We start from the raw sequence: 15,686 nt of genomic DNA on the forward strand, positions 1-15,686 counted from the left end.
GGAACAGAGGATCAAAAAAAGGGGAAAATATGCAAGTAAATAAAATTTATGGTGTAATTTATGAAACAATTTTCATATGATTTCTCTGTACCTTAATCAAAGATGCAGATAGATAGGTAGATAGATGATAGATAGATAGATAGATAGATGGATAGATGGATGGATGGATGGATGGATGGATGGATGGATGGATGGATAGATGGATGGATGGATGGATGGATGGATAGATAGAAAAATAGATAGATAGATAGATAGGTAGATAGATAGATAGATGATGGATGGATGGATGGATGGATGGATAGATGGATGGATGGATAGATAGATAGATAGATAGATAGATAGATGATGGATGGATGGATGGATGGATGGATGGATGGATAGATGGATGGATGGATAGATAGATAGATAGATAGATAGATACAGGGAGAAATACTTAAGCCTAGGGTTCTGTTAGGTTACGCTGAGAAAGTTGCAGTACCCAGCAAGGACAGGAGAACAAAAGGAGGCCCCAAGGATCTGGGGGGCCTGTCTGTGACAGTAAGACACGGTGTGTTCAGTTTTTCACAGTATTATTTGATGGACAGCAACACACTGATTGCTCTTGTTTTCATGAAAACAGGAAATATGAATCATATCATGCAGTGCTGAGCTGATAGCATTTTTTTGTTAGTTTAAGCTTTAAAAACAGCAATTTAAACTCTGACATTTTTGAAATCCTATTGTGAGAATTCACTAACCCTTCATGTAATTATGTGCAAAAGACATTCCTGTCAAGGAACATTGCATATATTTTAATCAGATGACTTTGGTGTGTGCTAAGTATTACGTTTTGGTGATGTTTGCTGTATTTTGATTGCTTTAAATATGTTATTGGCCCAAATATAGGAACATTGTTTGGTGGGGAGTAATCATAGTAATAAAATAAACTTTTATTTAATATATTAGAAGTCTTTCTAGGCCTTGAATGGTGAGGGGTCAGCAAGTTCTGCTTCTCTCCCATCCAGCTCCATTGCTTGCTCCATGAATCCCAGCCCCCTGTTCCTTCCCTTCCCTCCTGCCTCTCCTTCCTCTCCTTCCTCCTTCCAATACTTAGCAACATTATAAACACTTCTCTGGTTCTGCTTTCATCCTTGCTTTAGACTCTTCCCACCTCCTCCACCCATTGGCTGCTGAGTGGTAACTTTTAAAGAGACAGCAGAAAAGAACCCGGATCCTGCGCACCTGGTTTCCACAGGTGTTACTCAGTTGCTGTGAAGGCGACTATGATGATGGTTGCTGTGTTGTTTTTGAGCAATGATTTAATTAAACCTGGTATTTGTGTGTGGTGTTTATGTTTTTGATCTCTGTGGAAATTGGGGAGGCCTCGTTTAAACTCACCATTATCTTATATTTGGGCCAATTTAGAAATTAAAGATAAATAGTACTATTCTAACCAAAGGACCAGATTAACAAAAGGCCTGCTTTTTGCATTTTATCTGCTAATTATGGACTTAGAATAACTAAAATTGTGCGAGTGCAGTATCTAAACTTTACTCAAATTGTAAGTCCATTGCTCTGAATCTATGACTCTTCCAAAAAAAAGTGCCTTTTGAGAATTTGGAACTTGTTATAAGTGCAGTTTTCTATTAGTTAAAATTACTGTGTTTAAAGTTTTAACTTTTGTGTGTAGTTTAAGAGGGAATATACATAAATACTATTTTATAATGTCCTGTAATGATTTAATTAAATAATTGAAAGTTATTGTGTATTCTGTCATATCCACCTTTTTAAATACAAATCCCCACACAAACTTTTTTCTAATATATGTTTTTGAGTTTTAATCGCCATTGTTTACTTAGACCATACCATTACCCTCGCCACTATCCATCCGCAGCACCCCCACTTTAACAAGGGAATATCTGATGTTAATAAATTAGCATTAGGATGATGGCACAAAGGATTATGACTTGAATAAATTACCATTTTAAAATTACTTGTTTACTATCAAGCAAAGTCTTTTTATCAACTGAAATATTGCTTGTCTTCTTAACAAATTACTTAGAAACAATATTAAACATTTTTCAATATATCATACATTTAAAGTAAGGAATAAGTAATGCTTAATGATATTAGTATTTAGGTTTTCAGTGCAATTAGAAGTTTTTATTCATGGAAATTATAAAATAATCAGAAATCTTTTGACCTACCTTGGTTGTGTGTGATTCCAAGTTCAAATTTAGTTTTCTTGACATTTGCTACTGTTATTAACACTACTATTTGCTATTGGTATATCCTTTTTACTCCTTAATTTACATTTTGATTTTGAACAAATGCATAGAATATTTAAAACTCGATTTCTAATGATTGTTATACCATATAGGATTGGAGATGTACATGTATGTATGTGTACACATACATACATAAATTTGCTATGGATTGCAAGTAAGGTTACGGATAGCTAAAAATGTACTGTCAAAGTATAATTTCTTTTTCCTAGGCTAGTTTATATTTTTACAATTTTAAATTAATTGTTTATCTTTTTATAGAAACAAAGGATGGAGTATGGTCCAAGACCAACTGACCCTCCCTCTGCTCCATCTCCTCCTCCAACACCGATTCCTGTTCCTGTCCCCCTCCCGCCAACTACGCCAGCACCTGTTCCTGTGTCCAAGGTCCCAGCGAACGTGACCCGTCAGAACAGCAGCTCCAGTGACAGCGGTGGCAGTATTGTGCGAGATAGCCAGAGACACAAACAACTTCCTGTGGACCGTAAGTTTTCGGGGGTGGCAAAGACCAGCACCCACCTTCAAAAAAAGAAAAAAAAAACAAATCACAGTTTGTTCTTCAAATTAAAAGCGCTACTAAGTAAAATATTGTTTATTATCAGCCTTGCTGTTACTAAATATTATTAATATGAATAATAGTCCTTTATACTTGCATGATACTTGACCGAGTGCAAAGACCACCTAGTTTCTATCCTCCAAGTAACTCTGAGAAGCAGGAAGTTTCCTCTGTTCTCCAGTGTGTGCATTTCTACACATACCCCAGCATATCGTGGTGGCTGCATGAAGACTCTGGCGCTGCACACAGCTGAGTGTGCATAGTGACATATGCTTACTGGCTGTGGGACCTTTAACAATTTAATAAGCCTCTACACTTCAGTGTCAGAAAGGTTGGGGGGATAATGGTTTCTGTGTCACAGGATGATTATGAAGATTCGAAGGTAATGCACACACAGCATTTAGATCCGTTGTTTCCGGTCAGGGTGCTCTTCTCCCTCTTCCCCCAGGGACATTTGGTATTGTCTGGAGACATACTTTGATCACAGCCAGGTAGATGCTAATGACATCTAATGCAGTCAGTAGAATTCAGGGAGGTTTAGCCATGTCTTACCATGGACAGGACACTCCCCATCCCCCAACAGGGTTATCCGACCCAAAATGTCAGTGGTGCTGAGGTTGAAAAGCACCGACTGATTTTGACCAATATGACACATTAAAAGCAGTCAGTAAATAGTTGCTGATATCTCGTCGTAGTTTTACTGATCCTCTTCCTCACATTTGCTGTTCGCACACGTGTACACGCGCAAGGGCGCTAACTTAATATGATCACGCTGCCAATAGGAGTTTCAGATTTGCTCTCCAGATTCAGATGTTATGTATTGGCTTGGCCAAAAAGTCCGTTTAGTGTTTTGTTTTGTTTTTTTGTAAAATAAAAGATAGGTATTTTATTTTCACCAATAACTTTATTAATTTGGATATTTTGACGTGGTAGAACATTGTTCTCAGTGAATACCTCAGTTTGATCGCTATCAACTTCAATTGGTCTACCCGACCATGGAGCATTGTCCAGCGAGAAATCTTCAGCACGAAACTTCACAGACCACTTTTGACACATTTGGTCGGTCCTAGCACCTTCTCCGTACACTGCACGCATCTTTTTTTGTGTTTCAGTTGCATTTTTATCTTTCTTGAAATGATGAAGCATAATATGCCGAAGATGTTGCTTATTTTCTTCCATTGTCAATATTAAAATGGCTCCACAAAAATTCACCAATTTTGATGTTTTTTTTTTTAATGCAGGCTGATATGACATCTATCACAATACATTCTAACAGAACTGTTTTGAGTGAAGTTAAAGACAACTAAGTGCTACTAGAGTCATCGTTCGGAAAGAAACCAGAGGAACTTTTTGGGCAACCCAATAATTTAGATTTCAGCTTTATTCTTTTATAAATTTAAACTGGATTTTTATATGAATGGTGTCTATGAAAATCAGATTTAAATAAACAAAAAGAAAAGACACTATGGCCAACTTTGGATTATCCTTTTTAGTACTGGGAACAGCAGGGGAGATAATTCGACAACTGAGGATAATTCTAGGATAATTTTTATTTTTCTACCTGACTGTGTATAGCTGGTCTGGTTGATTTTTCAGTCACAGCACCACTGCTGAGCTGTCGATGGCCTGGCCTTGTGTCAGAGGCCTGTGCGTGTTGTGTCAGTGGGTTCGAGACGTGCAACATTAAAACAAGCCTCGTGTGTGAAAGGCACACTGAGTTACAACAGAGTGACACAATTTCTAAAAAGTCTAAATTATTTTTTAAAATATTATAAAATTACCTTGTTTTACCTATACTTAATATATAAAAATTCTTGAAAACTAGAGCCAAGAAGGTATTTCCTCACTTTTATATGATAAAAGGATATAAAGTGTGTGCGTGCGCGTGTGTGATTGTGTGTGTGAAGGATGTCGCTCACTCAATATGGCCTCTCCTAGCGCTCAGTTCTGGGTTCTTTTCTCCATAAACGCACTTTCGCTGTAGATCTATTTCCCTTGTTTCCATACCATCTGTGCCAATGGAAAAGGAATGACTCCCAAATTTGTCTTCATGTCAAATCTCATCTGACATCTGGATACGCATATTGAACTAACAACTTCATAGGTGAGATTTAATGCTTAAGATTCAAGCTGAAGACCAAATGATTGAATCTTTCACTGTCATTTTATCCTACGGTTTTTCGCACCTCAGTAAACCCTAGCCACATCTATTCAGTTGTGGTCATTTTAAATGAATTAAACTAGAACTAAAGAGAACACTGAAACCGCCACTATTTCATTACCCTAGAAATCCTGGTTAGTGCGCCAGGCATAAGCCTGCTCTGCACTCTCCCCTGAGGGGCAGCCGATTTAAAAGCACTTTCTTATCTGTGCCTTCACCTCCTCAAAAACAAGAACTAATGGAAAAATGAAGTTTTGGAAAAACAATGAACCCTGTGCAGCAAAAACTACTGTGTATGTGTCTCTGTGTGTGTGAGAATGTGTGTGTGTGTAAGTATATGCTACTAAATTTAAAACATATAATGTATATATTTAAAAGATGTTTATATTTTTTCAGACACTAAAGACATACTTTTGTGATGAGAAAGTTCTGTAAATGTTTTCATTGATTTCCCCACGGAAAAAAAGTTTCCTGTTAGAAATTGCTGTTCTTTCTTCATTCTTACCACAAGTTTATAACATCTCCCTCTTTTGAGACGTCAGCACAGTAATCTTTGACACTGGCCCTCTTTCCAGGCGAGGGATCAGAGTTCAGCGGCGTCCAGCCCCCACTTGGACAGTCTGCGGATGGGGACAGTTTGTTCTTTGTTCTCGTCTCAGGAACTGAGAATAACCTAATGGGAAGGAGGCATAGTCAGAATACTTTAAAGATAGAGAACTCTCCTGATAATTGTGACTCATGATCTTCAAGTCTGTTTTTCATAAGTAAAAGAGGGACATTGGCATATAAAATACAGTATCTCTCCCCAGATTAACAAAATGGACTTGTTTCCTAAAAATAATAAAATTTTGCATTTACTGATATGAAGTTTCTTTTAAAGATACCTCAGAAGTATAGTTTGACACTAAATAAATATATTTTTTATAAAACAAGTATTTTTGATAGCTTTTTCTTGAGCACTTTTGGAGAACATTTTATTTTCTGAGGGAGTGCTGGCACTTCTCAGCAGGCTTCAGAACCAGATATACATGTTATTGATAGCCAGATTTCTCTCAGAATTTGCCTGTTTATCTAGATTTTCTGCTTACTGCGTAAACTTGTGATAAAAAAAAATGGAAAGAACTGTACAGTGAATACTCACTCATAAAAATGTTACTAAATAGCCATGAATGAGGGAAAAAGTCAACATAGCTGTCTCTTAAATGTAACAAGCAGAAAGAACCAGACCCCTTTTGCTGAAGTGTCACTGTGGTTGCCTATTCAAACTATCTGCTTGGAGCTGAGTCATACAAGCTTTTCAAATTGATTTATTGCAGGATTCAAAAAGGTTTCCCTCTCATCACTTTGGAAGAATATCAGTGCTTTAGTTGTTTTGTATTTCTTCCATTTCCTTTGAAATGTTAGACCTTATTATTTGAGTTTAATCTTTTGTAATCAGAAGTGTCATTTTAGAAAGAGGTGTAGAGTTAGTCTGGTTTGTTGTTGTGTATTGGAACATTGCGGATGGAAACCAAGAGCCAGGAGCACATTGCAAGAGGTTTTTGTACTCCCTGGAAGGCGATCATGCTGTGACGGCAGAGGACCGTGCAGGGGCTGTGTCAGTTGATAAGAAAACAAATCTTTCAGTGAAGTGATAATTTTTCTCTTGTTCTTTTCAGATGTACTCATACGCTGTATGGCAGTGTGATGTAGTGATTTAAAAGAGTTAACAAATGAAATGCATGCAATGTGTTACTTAGCTGTGGCAATCAATAATAGCTCCTCTCCCTCTCTCTAGCCTCCTCATTCTCCCTCCTCCCTCTCTCCCTCCCTCCATTCCTTTCTCCTATTTTCTTTTGGTGACTTGTTCAAAAAGGTTCCTAAGTACTTGAAGCATTAAAAAAAAATTAACACTGCATGTGTTTTTCCACACTTTTGCTTATTTCCCAGGGACACCAAACTTTCTAAAACACTCTCCCCGATGGGGGTGGGAGTGGGGGAGAACACCGTACAGTTGTCACAAAAAGGCTCCCTTAGTGACCAGCGACCTGGTCATTGTCAAATGCCAAGTTAATTAGTTAAGTGGATTACCATATCAGGTCTTTGTGTAGTCCTTGAAGGTGATTCACAAATAATGTATTTCTGTGTGTGTATGGGTGTATTTTTTAAATACACAAACATATTAGTCCCCTTCGCATACTTCCATTTCCTCCCCATTTTTCTTATAAAGATATGTTCATATAAATGTCTTTCTCTTAAGCATAAAATAAGTAGGGGAGAGGTATGGCTGGTAAGTCAAACAAAGGTAGTTTCGATGACTTTGGCCATAAAATGAGTGAATCAAAATCAGAAAAACCAGTTCTAGTATATTCTGCTAATAATTAACCACGATGTTTTGACACATCACTTCTCCTCTTTTGGCCGTTTTCTTATCTAGTTATTTTAGGGCGTGGTTACTAATGCATTTTAATATGCCTCATACATTCATTCATTTATTCATGGGTTATTTATTGAATCCCTACACTGTTTCAGATAAAGCAAACGAAACTGGCAAAACTTTCTTTTCACCCCAGATGTACATTGTAATGAAAGGAGATAGGTAAGTTGGTAGTGACATTTACAAGGCACTACGTGGTCTGGAGAATAGGAGAGCCTGTGGATAGGGAGTGCTACTGGGGAGAAGCCTGCAATTTTAAAAAGGGGAAACCTAAAGGGGGCTGAGGCATGAACCATGTGGCTGTGTGGGGGAAAGCATTGCAGGCAAAGGCTCTTAAGTGTGAAGCGCACCAAAGAAGCCATTGTGAGCGAGGACAGAGGGCCTTAGGGGAGAGTAGAGGAGTTGGAAGTCATCGAGGGCCTTTTCTGGGGAGTAATTTGGATCTGCTGGGAAGGTTTGGAGAAGGGTTGCAATAGCTGACTTACTTTTAAAAGGATCGTTTCAACTGTTGTGTTGAGAGAGGAATGAAGAAAAAGGAGTGAAGAGCATAGCTTTGTGGTATTTTGCCACGGAAACTGGAAAAATAAAATTATCCTTAGCGAAGTTGGGAAGTCTAGCATCAAAGCCAGCTTCAGGAAGAAGAGGAGCAGCGCAGGTGTGGACATGTTGTATCCGAGCTCTCTGGTAGACACCTAACTGAATGCATGCACCAAGCAGCCGGTCCGTGTATGTGGACCTGCAGTTCTAAGGAACAGCGGGCTGGACAAATAATGGTGGTAGTCATTAGCTTTTAAATGGCTGTTACAGCTACGAGGCTAGTCACAGTGGCCATTGGTGGAGTGACTGCAGGCAGAGAAGAGGGCCCAGGGTTGTGCCCTGAAGCACTTGAACCTTGCGGTTAGGGAGATGAGAATATTAAGAAAAGGATACTGAGAAGGAGAGAACAGGGAGATGGGGAAAATCGGGACAGAGTGTGGTGTATTGAAGGCCCAAGAAGTGTTTTTTTGGGGGGGTGGGGTAGGCAGGGGGATCACCTTCTTCAAATGTTGCTCATAGGTTAAATGAGACACGGACTGGGAATTGACCATTGGAGTTTAGCGAAGTGTAGTGGAGGGAGGGGCCAAAAGCCTAATTACAACAAATTATAGAAAATTGGGGAACGGCAGTTGGAGTCAGCTTGTATAGACTGCTTTTCACAGAGTTTTGCTAAAAGGGGAGCAGAGAAATGGACAGTAGGTGGGAGGGGGCATGTCGTCAAGAAAGGGCTTATTTAAAGGTGAGAGAAATAGTAACAAAATAGTAGCATGTTTATAGGCTGATGAAATGATGCGGTGAAAGGAAAATTGATAAAAGGATAAGTAGGGGAGACATCACTGTCAAAGTATTAAATAAGAGGACATGGGGGACACGTATTAAATAGAGGACAACAGAGGACACGAGCACAACAGTGCTCGTGCAGAGCGTGGCCGAGGAGCGTGGCGACAGTACTGGGAAGGAAGGGAGGAGCGTGTGTGGGTGAAGTGCTGGGGCCTGAGGACAGCGGCCACCGGCACTTACGGAGATTCTCTTCTAACTTTATTTTTTTCAGAAATTAGGAAAGTGAGATCATCACCTTAGGGTAAGGATTAGGGAATAGGTCTTGGAGGTCTGCAGAGAAAGAAGATATTAAATACCCGTGTAACGGTGGGCAATGATATGGCCTAGGACAGGATTTTTCAACCGGAGCCCGAATTGGCATTTTGGGGCCGGGTGGTTCTGTTGCAGGAGACTGACCTGGGCATTGCAGAGTGTTCTGTGCACCCAGGCCTCTAACCACTCCATAATGGTGGTATCCTTCCCCCTCCTGCCCCAGTTGTGATGTCCAAAAGTGTCCCCAGCCGCTGCCAGATGTCCCCTGGGGTCAAAATTTACCCAGTGGAGACCACTGGCCTAAGAAAATGTAGTGTGATGAGCAGAGAGCATCAACAACCCGGTCGGGCTTTATATCCATGAATTTAACATGAGATCAGTCAGCAGTGTCGTGTTATACTCAGTGTGCAGGTACAGCCCAGAGTAAGCAGAAAGGTACATTGAACAAGGGCTGGGGTTTTGCCAAATGAGTACAATGAAGAGAGAAGACAAGGTAGGGAGTGGTTTTAATAATTGATCATGGAATTTATACTGAGTGGGGATGAAAGTGAGGGAAGATGGTTGGAACACTAGTTCCAGTAACCCTTCCACCCCATAGAAGTCCTATGGGTTATTGGCACTGGGGTTCTGGAGGGAGAGCCCCATCTGGGGTTAGGAGTTCTCAGAAGTAACCTACTCCGTGTCGGTATGCAGGAAGGAAATCCCAGATGGAGGAGGTGCAGGATGAGCTCATCCACAGACTGACCATTGGCCGGAGCGCCGCCCAGAAGAAGTTCCACGTGCCACGGCAGAACGTGCCAGTTGTCAACATCACTTACGAGTCCACGCCAGAGGACGTGAAGACGTGGCTACAGTCGAAGGGGTTCAACCCTGTGTGAGTCTCTCTGGGAGTACTTCACAGTGTTGTGTGCAAACACGCATCGTTTGCAGTTGGGCCACTGCGATGTCACGAATGACTCTTTAGAAACGTGAGAGCCCACACTGCCTGGTTCATGCTCAGGAAATGAGTGTAGCTATAAACAAGAGTTGGAAGAAGCAGAAGTTCTTTCCTGGCACTTCGTTCTCTAAATGGTGGTGCCTGTTCGTCATCAGTCCCCTCAGTGAACTGTCAGCAGCTTTGAGACTGGTAGCTTTCTGTCTCCCTCCTCAGGTCCCACAGCACAGGGCGGGTCTCAGCGAGACTCCCCAAACCACGCAGGACATGTAGCAGACCCCCTCCTTCTGCTGAAGGATAGAGATTCCAGGCACATAAAGAATAGATAATACCTACCATAGGACATAGTCTGATAGGGCTTTTCCTTTGGTAAGCCCATTGTGAAGTTTCTGGTTTACCTGTAGTTTTGTTACTAGCTTATGTTTTTTTAAAAGCCTCTCTCCACTTGGTTTTAGTTGAGTCTTTATACACCCTCATTTTTAAATTTCTTTTATTATTTATGTATTTATTTCATCTTCACCCAAGCACATTTTTTTCATTGCTTTTAGAGAGAGAGAAAGAGGGGAAGAAAGAGGAGAGAAACATTGATGAGAAACATTGATGTGAGAGAGAAACATCAGTCAGTTGCCTCTTGTACTCCCCGCCCCTGAACCGGGTACTCAACCCACAACCCGGGCTTGTGCCCTGACTGGGAATCAAACCTGAGACCTTTTGGTTCATGGGACAGTGCCCAACCAACTGAGCCACACTGGCTAGGGCCATTGTTAAATTTTTTTTCAATTACAGTTGATACTCAATACTGTTTTGATTAGTTTCGGGTATATAGCACAGTGATTGGACAATCATGTACTTTATGAAGTGACCCCCCAATATTCCCAGTCCCCCATGGGCACCATACATGGTGATCACGGTATTATTGACTGTGCTCCCTACGCTGTACTTCACATCCCTGTGACTGTTTTGTAACTGCCAGTCTGTACGTTTCAATCTCGTCACCCTTTCACCCAGCCCCCCAACCAACCATCAGTCTGATCTCTGTGTCTATGAGTCTGTCTTTTATTCGTTTGTTCGTTTATATTGTTCTTTAGGTTCTACATATAAGTGAATTCATTTGTCTTCCCCTGACTGACTTATTTCACTGAGCGTAATGCCCTCTAGGTGCCCCCATGCTGTAGCAAATGATAAGATTTCATTCTTTTTTATGGCCACTTACTATTCATATTTTTGGTATTTTTTCTTCTTAAAGAAGACCCTTACTTAACCTTTGCTGTAATACTGGTTTGGCGATGGTGACGATGGATCCTTTCAGCTTCTGTGTTTTGACCCTATGAACTGTTTGACCGCTACGTATTCAAGAGAACTTGAATATCATAAACTCACTTGCCCAGCGTGACTGAAAAGCGATCCCCACTGGGGAGTCAATTACCTGGTTACTAGAAAGTTCTCTCTTCTTCTTTTGAAACACCAAGTTCCAAGGAAATGGTCCTAAACAGTAATGACACTACACTCCGTTGGCCCCTTTCTGAAGCCTCATAATCATCTTAGCTGGCCTCAGGGTCATCACATGAGCGTCCCTGGTCATTGCCCTGGCCGAGCGCTGTAGCACTGTTTTATGAGTTCCAGGGTACGGAACACTTAGAAAAGACGTTAGAGCAGAACCAGAAATTTGTTTTTGTAGACAGTATTTCTAATGCTTTCTTTCTTTTCTCTTCCTTTTGTTTTTTCAGGACTGTCAATAGTCTTGGAGTATTAAATGGTGCACAACTTTTCTCTCTCAATAAAGATGAACTGAAGACAGTCTGCCCTGAGGGGGCCAGAGTCTTTAACCAAATCACCGTGCAGAAAGCTGCATTAGAGGTACGACTTGCCAAGCGAAGGTGGTGCTCCGTATTTGTCCAGAGCACGGCCTGCTCACCGAAAGCTCCAGTCACCTGTTTATGTCCATACTGGTCAGCTTCCCCTTCCTGCGGAGCTGAACGAATTTGATTCAGCTTTCGTAGTCACTGGAGACCGTTAGTGACCACTTGGAGGGAGATTAATTTCTTATAAATGCTCAGGCATGAAGCTTGGACATATACTTTGGACATTTAATGAAAACCTAATGTTCCCATTTCATATGCATTAGCTATTTCCATAGGAATTTTCATTCTGACATAGTAAAGGACATTCACCTCTGTGAGTAAATGCCTTAAGAGGTCGGAACTCTTGCCTGTTCTTAATATTTAGTTTGGAGATTCTAGTAGGTTAGAGGTTATAAGGTCTTAAAACCCTAGTGGTATGTCTTAGGCCTGGTTATACATATAAATACAAGGGGGGACCATAAAAACCCAGAATTCGTTTATAAAAAGTTGTGTATTTATTCTTCATGTTTAGACTTCAGTCACCTACCAAGTACTTTCCATTTGATGTAATACACCTATCAAGACTTTTTTTTTACACTGCTCAAAAACAGTTTTTGAACTCGTGGATTTTGAAGCCTTTTAGTGCTGCTTTTTTTTTTTGGTGGTGGTTTCACCTCTTCCACATTGGCAAAATATTTCCCTTTGAGGACTTTTTTCATCCAGTGAAACAAACAAAAGTTGCTTGGGGAAATTTCAGGTGAATAGGGAGGGTGGGGCACAGGGGTCATGCTGTTTTTGGTCAAAAACTGATGAACACTCAGCGCAGTGTGGGCAGGTGTGCTCATAAATCACCCATCATGAACACTCAGCGTGGTGTGGGCTAACACATTGAAAAAGTCTTCAAAAAAAATCACTGAGGCCAAATGCAGCCTCTCACAACAACGCCAGCTGGTACACTGATACAGATGGTTTCCTGGAACACTCACCTAGTGGAAAAAGCCTGTACAAGAGGGCTTACCCTCCAGAAGATATTTTAATTTTTTTTTAGGGAGCCCCACCTCATAGTCAGAGAGAAAATATTACATAGGGATCACTGATATAGGGAACCCTAAAGAGTAATTCTTTAGTCATAGCTGTATGTAGGGAAGCAGGAGAGTAAATATTTTCTAGATTGGACATAAGCTTCCAATATCCTGCTCTACTTAAAATGGGCTTTGTAGAGGTAATAGTTTCCAACTGTTATGTCTCACAGCTATTAATAGCTTTCCTGAACATTATACCTGGACTCAACTGAAGGATATAGGCTCTGGGGTGAAACTGATACATAATTACCTCTAGCATGTATATTATATAAACTCATAGTCAACTCAGAGTAAAATAGCTTCATGCATACAACCCTATCACTATTCTCTGTCAGGAGAAATTCTATTTCCCTTGGAAATTTTCCCTTTGGCTTTCTGCATTGAATATGAATAGGGAATTATATCTTTTCTGAGGCAGTTTTGCTACCATGATAATACATTCTAATTTTATTAAGTGTATATAAATTACTTCCTAAGGGTATGATGAGAAGTTCCGTATCCTTCACGTTGCTGGACCCCTTTAGTCCAGACCCCCTATGATTGTCATTTGCCTCACTGCCCACGCTTCTGGTCTCTCGCTCCTGTTCCTCTGGCTGTGAATTGAGGCAGAGACTGAGTTCCTGAGGTTCTTCATCTTCCTCAGACACCTTCCACCACACCCTTCTCTTGCATCTAGTTCACTTTTTTAGGTTACTGAGCCTTGTTTCCAGATACCTGCATTGATAAGAGCAGGATGGGGAGGGTGCACAGGGGGTGTAGGACGGCTTGGAAAGGAGGAAAGCTGACACGATGTCGGTGGGTCATCAGGTGTGGAGGGAGACCTGGTGTATTCGGAGCCCAGTCTTCAGGCCTGATTTGGAATCCCCCTAAAGGGCGATGAGTGTCTTCTTGAGCTCATGAGGGTTCTTTGGTAATTTTCCATCTTCTTATGTTATTGTGCACATATATCCTTTTTCTCCCAGGGAATCTAGAGCTGCACATATATTATTGATTTATCTTTATCATGTCCAAATGAAAGGCATAGTGAATGAGTGCCTTAAGGTGCTATATAAATGAAAAGACATATTAACATGATATGTTAAATGATGTCCAGAAGCATCACTTATATGAAGGGCAGCCTTGTGCCCCGCCCCCCAAGAGAAATTAGAAGAAAAGCACAAAGGACTTGTACCCTGAGCTTGTCTGAGCGTGTGCCCTGCAGGCCGCCCAGCCCGGTAACCGTCTCGTCCGATCGTGTTTGTGTTTCAGGACATCAGCGGCAGCTCTGAACTGCAAGAAATCATGCGAAGACGACAGGAGAAAATCAGCGCCGCTGCCAGTGATTCGGGAGTGGAGTCTTTTGATGAGGGAAGCAGTCACTGATTTCTTTCTTTCTTTGTTTTTAAACTCCATTTAAATTTCCGGCATTATTCCAACGTGCTTTGTTTTAAGAAGCCATGAAGGGAATGTCAGGTTTTTTATCTCTTGGTATACTCCATTTATCGCCATAAAATGACAGTGCAACCATAAGTAAGTAGAGGACGTGCTTCTGGGCCCGTTATTATGTTCATTAAAACGGAAACACTTTGAATAGAATTTTTGACCTTGGGAAACACTTTGTTTACCAAAGGTGAGGGTTTCTTTATCGGATTAAGTATTTCATCCTCGTCTCGGCGTGGAAGCAGGCATTTGTCACAGTGGTGACTGGACTGCCGCAGGACAAAGGTACTGCCCGTGATTCAAACGCTTCCCAATTCCAGCTCTGCCTGTGACTGTGGCGTCTGCCGTTCTGGGCGTGGGACGTCAGGCTAGCCTCTGCTTACTTGGGTCTCTTGTTTGACATAATCAGTGATTGAATATTTCAACTTATTTAAAGTTCTTAATGCCAACACTTTCTAAAAAATTAAAACATTTAATGAAGTGTAAAAGACAGCAAGGCCTTGGACACACGAAGACCAACCTATGGAGCATCCCAAGGCCCTTTCTCATGGCTCTGTTGAGGACGGTTCCATGTGTAGCTTGTGTTTTGATTTAGCTTCTATTCTGCTTATCATCTGCTCTGTGTTCCTATCTACGAGAAAGCACAAGTGGAAAAGAGGTCATATATATTCAAAATATGTCACAGGGAGTAGCCTGCAGCAGTGTGAGTTACAGTATTTTGCTCAATGAAGGTCTTAGTTCTGAATATTGATATTAGTAGTTAAAAGGAGATTGGGGCCATTTTATGTGTATCTGTGTCAAGTTTTTCTGGTAATAAACGATTTCCACATATGTTAATCCTGTGAAAAATTCTAGATATAGAAAAGAAAGATACTTAACCTTCAACAAATGTTATTTTTGAAAACACGATTTTTGTCATTAAATGTTATATTATTTCACATATATAAAACAGATGTTATGTAAGAATGTTGTATATTTTAACATAAACCCATTTAGAGAGATTATCTAGATTCATTAATTTTCATAGTGCCTTTTCACATGAGTCAGCTGGAAAGTCTGCAATAAACAGTGTTTGCTCTGTGTTAACAAATGGCTTCTGCATCACTGGCGGGGGTTCTTCGGCGTGTGGCCTGGGGTCAAGCTGAGTGGAATGGGGAAAACAGAGGCTTACTCTTTTATTTTTTTAAAACTGATGTTCAGTGTATTTTTGAGTGGGTAGAATCCCCTCTAGAATACCTTCCTCAGTTGTTTCTCTTTTTTTTACCTGTATTATCTCATCATTTCTTCCTTCTGTCTCGGCGTAGTTGGCCACGGTAGTGAAAACAAATTCACACAGCGCTTAGTATTACCAAGGCCTTCACCACAGAAATGCTTTATTCGGTAT

General features: G+C 40.7%; 1 protein-coding gene and 1 non-coding gene across 10 annotated transcripts in view; both read left to right on the forward strand.

The window, feature by feature from the left end:
- Nucleotides 1–15,388, forward strand: part of EPS8 (EGFR pathway substrate 8, signaling adaptor) — a 164,183-nt gene extending 148,795 nt beyond the window's left edge. For all 9 annotated transcript variants that reach the window (XM_053921770.2, XM_024575550.3, XM_045184060.2 and 6 more), the window contains 4 exons: nt 2,526–2,748; nt 9,720–9,900; nt 11,688–11,817; nt 14,132–15,388. In XM_053921770.2, coding sequence (XP_053777745.1) covers nt 2,526–2,748; nt 9,720–9,900; nt 11,688–11,817; nt 14,132–14,245 — 648 coding nt within the window. In that variant the 3' untranslated portion in view covers nt 14,246–15,388. The remainder of the gene's footprint in view (nt 1–2,525; nt 2,749–9,719; nt 9,901–11,687; nt 11,818–14,131) is intronic.
- LOC112318734 (small Cajal body-specific RNA 1) lies at nt 4,420–4,559 on the forward strand. The gene has a single exon (XR_002976253.2). It is a non-coding gene; the product is annotated as a small Cajal body-specific RNA 1 (non-coding RNA).
- Nucleotides 15,389–15,686: the final 298 nt, after the last annotated feature.

This window comes from Desmodus rotundus, chromosome 3 (genome assembly GCF_022682495.2).
Source record: "Desmodus rotundus isolate HL8 chromosome 3, HLdesRot8A.1, whole genome shotgun sequence".
Classification (NCBI taxonomy): domain Eukaryota; kingdom Metazoa; phylum Chordata; class Mammalia; order Chiroptera; family Phyllostomidae; genus Desmodus; species Desmodus rotundus.